Source organism: Urtica dioica, chromosome 7 (genome assembly GCF_054948205.1).
Source record: "Urtica dioica subsp. dioica isolate 48M chromosome 7, U.dioica_male_clone48M_v1_H2, whole genome shotgun sequence".
Lineage (NCBI taxonomy): Eukaryota > Viridiplantae > Streptophyta > Magnoliopsida > Rosales > Urticaceae > Urtica > Urtica dioica.
The window spans coordinates 38,777,622-38,792,114 of NC_142762.1; the positions used below are offsets into that span (position 1 = coordinate 38,777,622).

The window sequence follows — 14,493 nt, forward strand, 5'->3', positions numbered from 1 at the left end:
TGTTTATTAAGTGCCGACCACTTCTGTGTAAAAAAATAAAAAATTAAACATTTTTGGGTTTCTATTTTGGCGTTTCCAATAGTTTTTTTGCTGTTGAAATAATTTCAACATTCGAGTCACACACACCACTCGAAAAATAAATCTGAAGTTTTGACGTTTTATACTATAAACAAGAACAGTGTTTCTTTTTTCTTCCCTATTTTTTCGTCGCTGTGTTAGATAGTGGTAATTTTTTTTTTCTTTCACATTTACATATTTTTAGGTCTCTCTCTCTCTCTCTCTCTCTCTCGTGTTTGTGTCAGTCTTTGGGTTCAGTGAAGCTCTGGCATTTGCTTTTTCGCGTTCGCTGCTCTTAGTTCTGAGCATTTTGTTTTTCCTCGATCGATTTTCTCTGCAAAATCCGTGGCGTTAATTTTCCTTTGACTTGGATCCGCAGAATATTTTCTATCGCGGAATCTCCGCCTCTTTTCTCTGTCTGGAACTATCTAAGGTAATGAAGCCTTGCTTCATTTTTTTTTTCTGCCCATTCATTAACGCGTTTCTTTCTCCTGATAGTATTGTTGAGATGAAATGGCTGAAAAATAAGCGATTCTTGCTTGACTATTTACCAAGTAGCGAACTCGAAGTTCTTTTGTCTGAAGTTGAAATAATGAAGCGCGAGCTTTTTGAAGTTCGTTAACGTAGTTCGAGATCTGTGGTGTTCCAGTACGTATCAATTCAAAATCGTTTTCTGGTCGATTGATTCCTGACTTCAATTGTGATAGTTAGCTCTAGTAATTCTGTCTCAACTTTGGATCTGCCTACTATATTCAGTTTAGTATTTTTCGTGGGCGTTTGATCAAATGTATGTTCTCTTACGACTCTGTGTAGCTTATCAATTTCTTGTGGCAACGGCATTGAGTTTTTAGTGTTCAACGATTTGAGTCAATTCAATCTTGAAATCATTTGACTTCCAATGACTGAAGTATGTTATAATTATTATGACTTCGAATTGCTTTCACCGACTACATGCTGTGGACTGTTACGAAACATGGTTGAATTTCCATTCAAGCTCATGTAAACCATACCACATGGAAATTTATTGGTCTTGTTCTGTTCATAGTAGAGTTGATTTAGCTAATTGAAAACTCTAACTTAGTGCGTCTGTGCAGGAGGATGGAAATGAAACTTTAATCGTACGCTGTTAAAGGTGGACACTTTATGCAGTGATGTCAAGGGTCACTAGGTGGAAGGTTGAGAAAACGAAAGTGAAGGTGGTTTTCAGGCTCCAATTCCATGCTACTCATGTAAGTTTACTTGCCTTTTAAAAAAAAAAAGAACGAAAGAGAAGTTTCATTACAAAGTAAAAGTTGTCATTTTTGCACTGTTTATATATATTTTTACTTGGTGAATTTATATCCGTCTGAGCTCGATTCTACAATTGAAGTTACTGGTTGGAATGGATAACATGTGTAGTTTCAGTTGGTATTTTTCGTTAAGGTTAGATAATTTGGTAGACACACAATCCCATCAACGGTACCGTCTGCACGTGGAATATCTTGCGTAGTTTTCATTTTTCTAGCTGCCACACCATGTGTTTAGGTAGATGATACAGGTTCCAGATCTTCCCGAATACAGTTAAAATCGTTTTTAGTGTAGGGACGATGAAATTCAAATTTCTAGCGCATGATGAGGAAGAAAATTGAAAGGAAGAAAGAATCGTATTTGTTATCATATGATCTGGTCGATCCAGTTTGTTTAATTTCTTTCATTTCAGTGCTTTGGGTCATACGACATTGTTGTTGAATGCTTGTGCTTCGCCTAGGTATCTTTGATTAAGGCAACATTGGATAGAAATAACTATGTCTGATGATCGGGTATTCTTCATGTCATTTTATTAGTATTTAGTGTCATGTCCAACATTGGAGACTGGAATTAAAGAACTCAAACGGATATCTACTTTTGTCTCATTCATCGAGGGAAAGTGTATTGGCATTCAAAAATCATGCAAAAGTGCTGAAGGCAAACATTTCTTCTTCTGTGATTCAGATTCCACAACCTGGATGGGACAAGTTATTTATCTCTCTGGTTCCCGCTGATACTGGAAAGGCAACGGCAAAGACAACCAAAGCAATTGTGAGAAGCGGAGCCTGTAAATGGGGAGACCCTATCTATGAGACCACAAGACTTCTCCAAGATATTAAAACAAAGCAATATGAAGACAAGTTCTATAAACTTGTCATAGGAATGGTAGGTGCTAATGATACTATTCGTATATACTTAATGTCCTAAATGATACAACTCATATTTTTTTAAGTTAACTGTGGACTAAATCTTAATGGCATCAGGGTTCCTCGAGGTCTAGTGTCCTTGGTGAGGCCAACATCAACCTTGCTCATTATGCTGATGCTTTGAAGCCCTATGCTATTCAACTTCCTCTTCAAGGATGCGATCCTGGAACAACTTTACATGTGAGGTTCTTGATATGTACCATTTTTGTTTTGTATCTTCTGTTTAGGTGGGTCAGTCAAAGGACTCTTGATTGAATGAAACTCATGGATGATATTATGTCTTTGGTTGAGATTATTTTTTTAGCCCCTACTAACCAAAGTTCTTCCTTCTATTTTCATGCAGATCACAATACAGCTGCTAACTTCCAAAACCGGGTTCAGGTGCAGTATCAATCATCTTGCACAGCTTCTTTATTTTTTTTAGTACTTTTTTGGTTCCTTATGTTGCAGTTATTATTTTCAGAGAGTTCGAGCTACAGAGAGAGCTCCGGGAGAAAGGTTTACAGTCAACCCCTGATGAAGCTACTGCTAGAAAAATGTCGTCTTCTGAAGATAGCATCAATGATCAGATAGAAAAGGTTGGTTGCTTTCATTTTCATGTTACATTATTAATTCATAGGTTTGAAATATTTGTATTTTTTCTGATACTCTTCGTATAACTGATACTCTGTTCACCACTAGAATAATATATTAACTGCTATACAGTAGATGTCATCAACTCTGAATTTTCTTGGTCCTGTAGAAAGTATGCCGATTTTTAAGTTGAAGGCACTTCTGTTAGTCAAGTAGCTCTCACCTATTGATTGGCTGCTAGAAATCTCTTCATTCTGTATGATCATAGTACAGCTAATGTCCGTGATCTGAAACTGACTAGTGTATACATTCAACAGAAAATTACGGGGTTAAATTTATTATTTTCTGGTTGATTTATTTTTTAAATCAAAACCATTGCATAGTGTTTTGACATGTTTATATTTTTTTTATTGCAAATAGACCAACACAAGAGTCCGATTTAAAGAAGAATTGTCTCCACTAGAAGAAGCAGGTGTCAGTGAAGAGTATGCAAACTCAGCCACTGGATTGGATGACTCTTCCACTGCTTCAGAAGGTTTATATGTCGATAAACATGATACATCAAGCACCCATGAAATTGACAGCCTTAAGAGTACGACCTCTGGTGACTTGGTAGGGCCTTCCCTTAGTCAAAGTCCTCAGCCAGAAAAAGTAGATCCCTCCGATCCTCGTTTTCTGCCCATGGGAGGCAATGACTGGGCTCATAGCTGGGGTTCTGATTACTCGGCGGACAATGACGTTGCAACTATATACGAGGAGAATAACAGGCTTCGAAGAAGCTTGGAGACAGCAGAATCATCTGTTCTTGAGCTTAAGCTGGAAATGAATTCATTACAAAGTCATGCTGATGAAATAGGAACTGAAGCACAGAGGTTTTCCATGGTACTTGCTACGGAAATAGCTTCTGGAGAACGATTAGCCAGCGAAGTTTCTGTATTGAGACTAGAGTGTGCAAATCTTAAAGCTGATGTTGCGCGGCTAAGAGATACCAAATCGAAAACTCCCTTCAGCACCAGAGAAACCACATCCCAGGATGCCTTCTTACAAGAGTTACAATGCCGGTGGCGCAAGGGGCTTCTGGAAGTCGAGGACAAGGTTAAAGAGATCCAAAGCAAGACATCTTTTGGATTACATGAAAAGGACTTAAGGTCATTCAACTTGGACTTGGAGACATTGCAGGGCATTCTTCGTGATCTCAAACAAGGAAGTGGACATGCGATTTCAGGGTGGAACTTAAGGAATATGAAGGCTGAGCCAATGTTACCAGGACCCAGGTTTGGAGCAGATATTTACCCGCCAGATGGCATACTTCATTCTCTCGATATCGCTGCTCTGGTGCCTCAAGATATTGATTCTCCAGAAGGTCATGGTGCTGTGAAGGGATTTGAACTCCTAAAGGAAGTGGATGAGTTGAAAGCTGAACGGGAAGCCCTTACACGAAAAATGGATCAGATGGAGTGCTATTATGAAGCTCTTGTCCAGGAGCTTGAAGAAACTCAGAGGCGGATGATGGTGGAGTTGCAGAATCTTAGAAGTGAGCATTCCACTAGTCTGTACACCATTTCCGCTACCAAAACCGAGATGGAGAGCATGCACCAAGAGATGAACAAGCAACTCACAAGATTTTCTGAAGAAAAGTGTGATTTGGATGCTCTCAACAAAGATCTTGAAAGAAGAGCTGTTGCTGCAGAAGCAGCTTTAAAAAGGGCACGATTGAATTACTCTATTGCAGTAAACCAGTTACAGAAAGATCTTCAATTGCTTTCTGTGCAGGTTCTGTCTATGCACGAAACAAGTGAGAATCTAATTCAGCAAGCCTTTTCAGATTCTTCACCAGCAAGTGTTTTGGGGTGTGAAGATGTGGCCAAGAGCATAAAGTTGGAGTCCAGGGAAATTCAGGCTTCGAAACTTGTTCGGCGTCAGAGTCAGTTTGAGGGGGATACGAAGCAACAATCGGAAGGCGAGATTATTTCAGAGGACTTAAAAAGATCTCTTCTCTTGCAAAAGGGACTCTACCAAAAAGTTGAAGAAGAAGTCTATGAAGTTCATCTGGTGAATGTACATTTAGATATATTCTCCAAGACTCTACAAGAATCTCTAGTCGAGGCAAGTGCTGACTTCCGGATACTGAAGGAGAGAGTTCATGAACTAACGCGGGATCTAGAGATTACAACTGAATCCAAGGTATTACTGTTGCAGAGGCTTCAAGTTGCCATGGATGAGATTCACCGATTGAGCGAATACAAAGAAGTTTCTGATTCAAAGTGCAATGACCTGGCTCTTCAGAGCCACGATTTAGAAACAAAAGTTCAAACTTTAAATCAAGAGAAATTCCTTCTCTCCGAAAAGATTGCTGAATGCGAAGCAGTGATTGAAGAATTGGGAATGTACAAGAATAAACTCCAAGCATGTTCTATGGAAAAAGTAGAGCTGGAGAAATTGTTGAAGAAGAATATGCTAGAAAATGGAGATCTACAACATAAGATTGCCTCTTTACAGGATGAGTTGAAAGCTGTTGCAACTGAATTTGATGAGATAGGTTCTGTAAAGGAGAGTTTGCAGAATAAACTCCAAACATCTTCTGTGGAAAAATTGGAATTGGAAAATTTGTTGAAGAAGGAGATGCTAGAAAATGGTGATCTTCGAAATAAGATTGCCTCTTTGCAGGAAGAGATGAAAGCTGTTGCAACTGAATTTGATGAGATAGGTTCTGTGAAGGAGAGTTTGCAGAATAAACTCAAATCATGCTCTATGGAAAAATTAGAGTTGGAAAATTTACTGAAGAAGGAGATGCTAGAAAATGGCGATCTTCGAAATAAGATTAGCTCTTTGCAGGAGGAGATGAAAGCTGTTGCAACTGAATTTAATGAGATAAGTTCTGTGAAGGAGAGTTTGCAGAATAAACTCCAAGCATGTTCCATGGAAAAATTAGAGTTGGAAAATTTGCTGAAGAAGGAGATGCTAGAAAATGGAGATCTTCAAATTAAGATTGCCTCTTTGCAGGAAGAGATGAAATCTGTCACAACCGAATTTGACGAGGTAGCTTCCACGAGGGAGAATTTGCAGACTTCAGTAAGCTTAATGCATTCTAAGCTTCAGAATCTGCTGGCAAATTATCGTGAAAAACACAATGGGCTATCCATATGCTATCAAAATGTTGACGTGGATTTGAGATCCCAGGACTTAGCAGGTGCGATGACACACTTTGAAGAACTTCAGCGTAGCTCTTGTGAGAAGATTTTCCAGCTCATTGAGGAGAAGCAAGTGCTAGCACAGGAGAGAGATGAGGCGAAACTGTCCTTGAGCACGGCAGAGTCAGATAATCTTATTCTGAAGCAGAAGTTTGAAGAAAAACAACGAAGTGTGATTGACAAACTCAATACGTCTAGTATCCTAGTGCAGAAGCTTCAGGAAGAAGTTGGGGCTATAACTAACAGACTGAAGATTAGCTCCGAGGCTGAAGAGACTTATGTACAACAGCACAGAGAACTTCTATCTGTTTTTGGTCAATTGGAGGTTGAACTGCAGCAACTTACGGCCCAAAACGAAGGCCTTGGTCAAGAGATAGCGGCATTAGAGAGCAAAAGTGGAGAGCTTGGGAGCTTGAAGTTGGCTATGGCAGCTTTATCGGGGGAAAAGGAATCTCTAGCATCGACCTTGAGGGACAAGAATGACGAATATTCCAAGCTGGAAATGGAGCTTAAGAGCTTGAGATTAGATTTGCACTCACTGCAAGCCGAATTGGATAACGAAAGAAGCGTTAAGAGTAAGTTACAGGATTCACTTACTGATTTAAATTCTCAGTTAAATGACAAGAAGTCTGTGCTGCTTAAGTTTGAACATGAGAATGAGGAGTTGGAGAGTCTCAGGCAATTAGTGGCAGAACTAGAAGTAGAAAAATCAAGTTTCTCTCGTACTTTGTCTGATTCCGAAAAGAGTTTAAAAGCTGCTCGCGAAGAGTGCTCTGCAATTTCTTTTTTGGAGGCACAGATATTTGAAATGCAAGAGTGCTTCATAGCGTCAGACGTGAGGCATACTTTTGCTCAAGCTCAATATGAATCTTTCCTCGAGGAACTTCAGAATAAGTATTGTAGTGTGGAGACTAAGCTCAACAGAAGTCTTGAAACAGAAGCTCGCTACGTTGAAGAAAATGCTAAATTGGTGTCAAGTCTCAGTCTTCTTAGGTCTGAGTTGAACGCTACCATTGCCCAAAACAGTGAACTTCTCAATACAAACAGCGGCTTAGTGACCAAACTCGATGAACTGAAGAAAGATGCTGAAAGTACGGAGGCCGCTTCGCTTCTAAATACTAGAAAACATGCTCTCGAGGTTGAGAGTTTGGAGGATATGCGGGTTAAATACGAGAAAGAGATTGAAAACTTGATTGCCATAAAGGAAGAACTTGAAGTCAAACTTTTGGTGCTCAAGTCCGCACTGGACTCTTGTGTTGCTCAAAATGGAACGCTTGTCTGCTTGAGGGCTGAATTCGATGAAGCAAAGAAAATGGTGGAAGGTACTGAAGCTAATTCTCATGTAAATACAAGAAAGCACGCGGTTGAGAGTGAAGGATTTGAGCAAAGGTTGTTGAAATACGAGGAAGAGATTGAAAAGCTCGCTCTCGTACGGGAGGAACAAGAAATCCAACTTTTAGTGCTCACATACAAGTTGGACGAACAGAAACCTCAGGCTGCCTTGCTGGAGGAATACAAGCATGAAGTGATGATGTTACAGAGCAAGTGTGATGAGATTACCCAGAATCTCTCAGAACAGGTTTTGAAAACGGAGGAGTTTAAGAATCTGTCGATCCATTTGAAGGAGCTCAAAGACAAGGCGGACGAAGAAAGTCTCCAGAGTCGAGAAAAAAGAGAAGAAGGACCACCGCCAGCTGTGCATGAATCTTTGAGAATGGTGTTCGTCAAAGAACAATACGAGACCAAGCTGCAAGAACTGAAGCAGCAGCTTTCTATCTCCAAACAGCACAGCGATGAAATGCTTTGGAAATTGCAAGATGCGGTGAATGAAGTGGAGAACCGGAAGAAATCCGAAGCTTCGAATTTGAAACGAAATGAAGAGCTGGGAAAGAGAATCTTGGAATTGGAATCTGACTTGCAGTCTACAATTTCTGAGAAACGGGAAATGATGAACGACTATGATCGTATGAAGGCTGAAAAAGAATGCTCGCTTATAAGCCTCGACTGCTGTAAGGAAGAGAAACAAGAGCTTGAAGCCTCTTTGCACAAATGCTACGAGGAAAAGTCTAAAATTTCTGTTGAACTCGCCTTGATGAAAGATTCTCTAGAGAGCTCCAAATTTGCTGCAAATGACGAATCTGAGTGCATAACCCGTGACTCAGTAGTGTCAGGCAATATAAAGGAGTGTGAAGTAGCTGGAGCTGGATTTCTTCCTACACCCATTAATGAGGCAGACCAGTCGAATGCACTTGTCACCAACCAGCAAAAGCAGGTAATTTTCCAAATTTAGATTAGGTTTGTACAGTAGTAATATAGTACATATATAGCTTGTCTATAGGCAAACTAATAATATTATTAGTTTATCATAAGCTTAATGTGCACTAACAATTAATGTGTACTTTTCAGGATACAACTGGGTCTGTAAATTCTTTCACAGAAGCTGTGTGTAAAGAAGATGTGCTAAATGGCAACACCAAGCATTTAGCCGTTGTGAGCGACCAATTTAAAGGTCAAAGCATAAGGTCTAGCATGGAGCACTTAAGCAAAGAGGTACGTGTAATTTGTAGACCAGAAAAAAATGTGAGGATGGATTTATTACAACTTAGATTTTAAGGTTTTTTTTTTTATATATATATATATATATTTTTTTTTTTATATATAAGTGCCCTCTATGTATAGGATCTGAGATCCATGTTTATTTTTGCTCGTAATTGTGCAGTTGGAGAAGATGAAATATGAAAATTTTCTTCATTCAGAAGATGATCATGAACTCGATCGATATTCGCCAAGTTTACAAAGAGAACTGATGCAGTTAAACAAGGTATATCATAATAACTTGGTAACCACTAAAGAAAATTCAGTGCCGCTCGAATCCGTTTTTATTTCTTCCCTCTATGTATAGGTAAATGAAGAACTGGGATGTATTTTCCCAACGTTTAAAGAGTTTCCCTGTAAAGGAAATGCATTGGAGAGGGTATTGGCATTGGAAATTGAGCTCGCCGAGGCATTACAGGAAAAGAAAAAGTCATCTCTTCATTTTCAGAGGTGCACTACAATGCGATCAACTTCAAATCTCTCCTTTCTTTTAATTCATAAATTTTAACCAGCCAAATGCCCATACGTGCGTGTTTCAGTTCGTTCTTGAAGCAGCACAGCGACGAGGAAGCGGTGTTCAAAAGCTTTAGGGACATAAACGAGCTGATCAAGGACACGTTGGAAATGAAGGGGAGATATTCAGGCTTGGAGACAGAGCTGAAGGAGATGCATAACCGATACTCTGAACTCAGCCTTCAATTCGCGGAGGTCGAAGGAGAGAGGCAAAAGCTCATGATGACCCTCAAGAATGTCCGAGCCTCCAAGAGAGTTCCGCTCTTAAATCGCTCCTCCACGGCCCCTCTTGGCGGGCCATTGACGTGATGGCCTAAAAGGGTCGAGAGGCTTCTCGTTTGAACAGAGGTCCGAAAAGGTACTTCTATAGGATTTGTTTTGGCTCTGTGTCAATAAAAGTAGATCAACAGGAATACAAAATGAAGGGTCAGAGGTTCAATATATTGGTGTAAATAATTTTTAAAAAAATAATAATAATGCCAGATTTGCTACTACAAGCCCTTTTTTAATATGTCTATTTTATTTGTACTTCCGTTGAAGAAGGATGGGAGTTTTGATAGTTTCGGGTGGTGGTGTAGAAGTGCCCTTTTTGTATAGAACATCTCTTAATAGACATAGCTAATCATTTAGTACAATTTTACATTCATTGTATGACTTGTTGAAAAACGCTCAACAGGGTTATATTTTGCAAATTAAACACTATTAACTCTGTTCTTTGCCGGTGGTTGTCTCAATTTCGCTTTATTATGAAAGGGGTGTTTTAAAAAAATAATAATAATAATTATAATAAAAAACAAATCAACTTACGGCTCGTTAATAGCCAGATAAAAGAAGAGTTGTGCACGTCACAAGTAAATTAAAGAAAAAAGATACAGCCAACACAAAAGAGAAAATACTTTTTGACTCGTCTTCCTTAGTCACCATCTTTTTTACGCTTCTTCTTTTCAAACAACGATTGAAATACTGATACCGTACCTTAATCCAGATTTTACTGATATCCCAGTAGATATCAATGGTTTATCGGAATATCCGGAATAAGGGTAAACGGTATCGATGAATTTACTGTTACCGACATGGTAAACTAATATCAGATTTATCGAAAGGTATATGGTGAACATTATGGGCTTTTAAAATTAGGCCCAATAACCGGTGCCTCTGTGATAACTACGGTTACAAATCCAATTAATGCTCTCATTTAGAGCAACCAAACAAGCAAATATCCTTTTTCTCCATGAAGGAATCAGAAGATCATAGATGTCACAAGCAATTACATTCCACAACATGAAGAGAAAACAACACCAATAAGTGTTAAAATTGAAGCTACAATATCGTGCACAAACAACGACTCATGCTCTTCCTCGGAGAATCGCTCTCTGATCTGTCTGGAAAAAAAAAAAGAAAAAAAAAACACGTAACCTGAATCCAATACCCTTTTGCAAAAAAAAAAAAAAACCCTTGTAACTAAAAAAAAATTAGTTACATAGAAGATGAAATTACCGGCGCTTTTGTGTGATATAGGAAGCCGAACGACAACGTGCATAGTGATGACGCCCTCGAGGAGCTCAGTGGGAAGCCTTGACTCGCCGAGCGTCCTGTTATTTTCCAAAATCTTTCCCGCGTTTATAAGCTTCAAATCACTTATAGTCCTCGGACAGATTTCTGTATCTGCGGAGAAAAAAATCAATTTCAGAAGTTGTTCAAAAAGCAAATCTATAGTCTCAAGCGCCGTTAATTTCTTGATCATCAAGCAAATCATCTCACTGATCTATAAGAGCTTGTGCAAGAAATTGAGGAACAATGAGTGTTAAAAGGGACTAAGTCTGATTTTTTAGAATTGAACTTAATTCCATTGAAACAAGATTAAAGCTGCTACAACATCAAAGGCCAAAAGAAACAACCCAGTATTAAGATTAAGTACTTCTAATAATGAAGTTTCTTTATGTCATTTTCAAATATTTACGGAGTTCAATTAAACTATAGATTATTACTTTTAGTTTATGTAATACATATATAAGGATTTATTTATTAGAGTAGCAAAAGTAATAACGGCGTTAACGATGAGATTAAAGAGTCGGATTAAACATCAACTCAACGTGTTGCAGCGTCAAAGGCCATAAACAGCTCTTCAACTTCACGAGAAAAATAAAAGTAAAAGAAGAAGAAAAATTCGAGTTCTCTTCAAACCATTTTTTTTTTAATATAAATCAAAGTGAGAAATGGCAAAGAAAAAATGAAAGCTTGAACAGAAAGTCAACTATTCATCAAAGAGAAAAACAAACCTTTAGGCCAATGTGAAAGTATCTTCTCTTTGAGAGAGGCCACGGAAACGGAAGGACTATACTTGCTCGGTCCAATATCAGTGCCATCAAAGAGCCTAAATTTCACTTCTATTAAATCTTGATCAGCCATTATTTAATATAATTATAGTGATGGACTAATGATCTTCCTTCCCACCTCAAATTCTTATATCCCTCCAACTTGTGAAATTGAGGTGTCGAATCTGTAAATAAATGAAACAAGAAAGATAAACAATTAGCTTGAGGCCTATAACGAGTGATGCAAATTTTGGTTTATTGAAATTTGAGAGCAATGATTACCTTGTTAACGTGAAGATCAGCCTAAACCAAAAAGAAGAGGCTTGTGAGAAATTTGTAATATCCAGGAATGAACAAACAAGAAAGAGGAATAAGAAGAAGAGAAGATTTAATCCTTTTTGAGGATAGTTTGATAAATAAATAAATAAATAAAGAAGGTACAAGACAGTGCCACTTTCTGAGTTGGATTTTCTACCTGAATTAACAGAAAATTACTTAATTATTGTATTGCATGTGATGATTTTCCATAATTGTCCATTTTTCCCCAATTATTTACACAATGGCTGGTCCACTTTTTATTTTATTTGTTTTTGGGTAAAAATGAGTCCCTACTTTAAAAATGACAAGGTCCTTTGCCTTTTCATATTTATTATTATAATGTCTCGCATCTATATATAATTTCACTAAAAATAGATATTGATTTAGATAAAAACAAAACATACATACCTACTGTTCAGAAAAAATAGGACAATCATGTCCATAACTCTCATTTATTCCTCTTTCTAAAAAAACGCAATTAACATTTATTAATATATTTATCTATCACCCAGATATTTGTTCATGAAATTCAAATAATTGACAAGTCATCTATTTGAGCTGTGTGCAAGTTGAAAGCACACGGTGACGTGAGAAATCTAAATGTAACTTTCAATTTTATTATTATTATTATGGATAGAGTCAAATTTATCACCCTATATTTTTTTGTATGAGATTTTTTAATTTTTTAAATGGAAGTAATGTAAGCTTTTGTCTTTCTTAATATAATATATTTATCACCCTGTTGGTTGTTAGTCTTTTGCGTGGGTACCAAACTTTCTTATGATTTATTTGATGTTTTAAATGGACATATATATAAGCATGAATCCAAGGTAAGCCCAAGTGCGAATGGTGTTATTTCGTGAATCAGTAGATCAAGAAGTTAAATCTAATCATATCTTTAAATATGCCGAAACTAAAAACATGAGAGTAGTTACATAAAGTTTTACTAAATTAAATAAAAACATGCCACCACAAATTAGGAGAAAAGGGAATGAAGAGTCTACTTACAACTTTGTTTAATGCTTTGATTGTTTTCTCTCAACAAACTAGTTAGTCGTGACGTGCATGCACTATATATGTTGCATTTGATCGTTATTATATGAATTATATATGCCATGGAGCTTAAAACAAGTCACAACTCACAAGTATTAGGCAGAGAGACAAATAAGATTAATATAAACTAATAACTAGTAGGCCTCACAAAAATAACGAGTTGGGTGATAAAAAAAAAAAATATTAATAAAATAGTATTGTTATATTGCTCATGACGACACGTTTGTGTACTTACAAAATGTGCCACCACTAACTAACAAAGCACAATATTATTAAGGTTTTTTGGGGTACCAAATATGTATCGGAGAGAATCAAAAGTAAACGAGGTGAAAGGGATATAGCATAATAAGTCTAAATATATAATAAGCAATTTGAGGATATATATATATATATATATATATATATATATATATATCTAATATGAAAAGCAATAACTTTGTGGATTCTCGTTTGGTGTCAAACTCAGAACCATTATACGCACACAAAGCAGTGACATCTTTAGCTTCCATTATACAGATTCCTTTCTCTTTCTTTGCATTGCATGTTCCTTATCTAACAAAGTGGGAGAGAGGCTGGCTTTTGAGAAACCACACATACACACTTGGCTGTGCCCACCAAAATTCTTCCATTTGTTTTCTTCAAAACTTGTAACATCTTGAAGTTCATACAAATTCTCAAACATTATTTTAACGAAAATGATCAGCGATGATGCATGAGAGAGAGAGAGAGAGAGAGAGAGAGAGAGAGAGTGAGTCCCACTTATATTAGACAATCAGTGATCGATAATAAGTGACCGATGATATGATGTAACTAAATAGCCAATTTAATGTTATGAATTTGCAAAATAGTCAAAGCTTGTCTTAAATTAGTGAAATAACCAAAATGTGCACCAATCTGGTTTAAAAAAAAAAATTTGACCCCAAAATTAATTTTTTTTTAAAGTGATAAATTGATCATAATAATCGTAAAAAATTTTAATCCTGCCTGTTATAAAAATTTTGAAAACGTAAATTTGATTATTTTGCTGAAAAGTTGAAACTTTTGCTATTTTGCGAATCAATAAATTTCAAATGGCTATTTTGTACAATTTTTCCCATTTAAAATGAGCATAGTAATAATTATTGTAATAGACGTCGTAATTCTCGAACAATCGTCACATACATACGACAGGTGTATATACATTACATGTAACTCCAATTAATATAAACGGATCAAGGAATATTTAAAATACCCAGCAACCCTAACAGCAAAGGCCACTAGTAGAGCAAATAAACCTGAAAAAAGTGTTCAGGCTTGAGAACCCAAATTGCCAAGTTTGTCTTTGCTACAAGGAAAGAATCACTCTTACACCTATTCCACAAGGATCAAAGAGTGGTGTGCTATCCCATAAGACGAAGAAGAAAAAAGAGTGATGTGCTACAAAAAAGTGATAGAAGCAATAAAAATAATAACAATATTTGTGGTGTTTGATGTAATAATAAAACAACAGCTCCAAATTATGCTTCCAATTCAACTTCTTATAACCTATCCGCACTCTAATTATGTTCATTTCAGACTAAATGGAGTTACTCTTCTTGAGTACTACCACCCACAGGGTTACACAGTTTGACGTCGTAAGTTCGAGTAACAATTGCGACAAAATTCCCCATAACAATTATGTTCATT

At 37.0% G+C, this 14,493-nt stretch overlaps 2 protein-coding genes across 6 annotated transcripts; one reads left to right on the forward strand and one right to left on the reverse strand.

Moving 5' to 3' along the window:
• The first annotated feature begins 207 nt into the window (after window positions 1–207).
• LOC149391406 (sporulation-specific protein) lies at window positions 208–9,862 on the forward strand. Of its 4 annotated transcripts, XM_089619157.1 has the most exons (12): window positions 208–225; window positions 437–490; window positions 1,152–1,286; window positions 2,029–2,229; window positions 2,328–2,450; window positions 2,614–2,651; window positions 2,734–2,848; window positions 3,264–8,306; window positions 8,441–8,584; window positions 8,754–8,855; window positions 8,937–9,079; window positions 9,169–9,862. In XM_089619157.1, exons 3-12 carry the CDS (start codon window positions 1,209–1,211, stop codon window positions 9,449–9,451), a joined length of 6,270 nt encoding a protein of 2,089 aa, XP_089475283.1. In that variant the 5' UTR covers window positions 208–225; window positions 437–490; window positions 1,152–1,208; the 3' UTR covers window positions 9,452–9,862. The 4 variants fall into 4 exon arrangements, with proteins under 4 accessions (XP_089475283.1, XP_089475282.1, XP_089475284.1 ...); XM_089619156.1 differs by lacking the exon at window positions 208–225 and having other exon boundaries at window positions 279–490; XM_089619158.1 differs by lacking the exon at window positions 208–225 and having other exon boundaries at window positions 282–490; window positions 1,139–1,286.
• A 358-nt stretch (window positions 9,863–10,220) lies between these two features.
• Window positions 10,221–11,865, reverse strand: MUB6 (membrane-anchored ubiquitin-fold protein 6 precursor). 2 transcript variants are annotated; one of them, XM_089619163.1, is made up of 4 exons: window positions 11,740–11,865; window positions 11,422–11,642; window positions 10,640–10,807; window positions 10,221–10,520 (listed from the first exon to the last, which is right to left on the reverse strand). In XM_089619163.1, exons 2-4 carry the CDS (start codon window positions 11,549–11,551, stop codon window positions 10,489–10,491), a joined length of 330 nt encoding a protein of 109 aa, XP_089475289.1. In that variant the 5' UTR covers window positions 11,552–11,642; window positions 11,740–11,865; the 3' UTR covers window positions 10,221–10,488. The 2 variants fall into 2 exon arrangements, with proteins under 2 accessions (XP_089475289.1, XP_089475288.1); XM_089619162.1 differs by having other exon boundaries at window positions 10,223–10,524.
• Window positions 11,866–14,493: the final 2,628 nt, after the last annotated feature.

Bases quoted from the DNA above. Each gene is read 5' to 3' on its own strand.
- MUB6 (XM_089619162.1), bottom strand. From the start codon at position 11,551: ATGGCTGATCAAGATTTAATAGAAGTGAAATTTAGGCTCTTTGATGGC. The intron at 10,808-11,421 runs GTTTGTTTTTCT...TTTTCTCCGCAG, and splicing joins ACTTTCACATTGGCCTAAAG to ATACAGAAATCTGTCCGAGG. The intron at 10,525-10,639 runs GTAATTTCATCT...TTTTTTTTCCAG, and splicing joins TATATCACACAAAAGCGCCG to ACAGATCAGAGAGCGATTCT.
- LOC149391406 (XM_089619157.1), top strand. From the start codon at position 1,209: ATGTCAAGGGTCACTAGGTGGAAGGTTGAGAAAACGAAAGTGAAGGTG. The intron at 2,652-2,733 runs GTGCAGTATCAA...TATTATTTTCAG, and splicing joins ACTTCCAAAACCGGGTTCAG to AGAGTTCGAGCTACAGAGAG. The intron at 9,080-9,168 runs GTGCACTACAAT...TGCGTGTTTCAG, and splicing joins TCATCTCTTCATTTTCAGAG to TTCGTTCTTGAAGCAGCACA.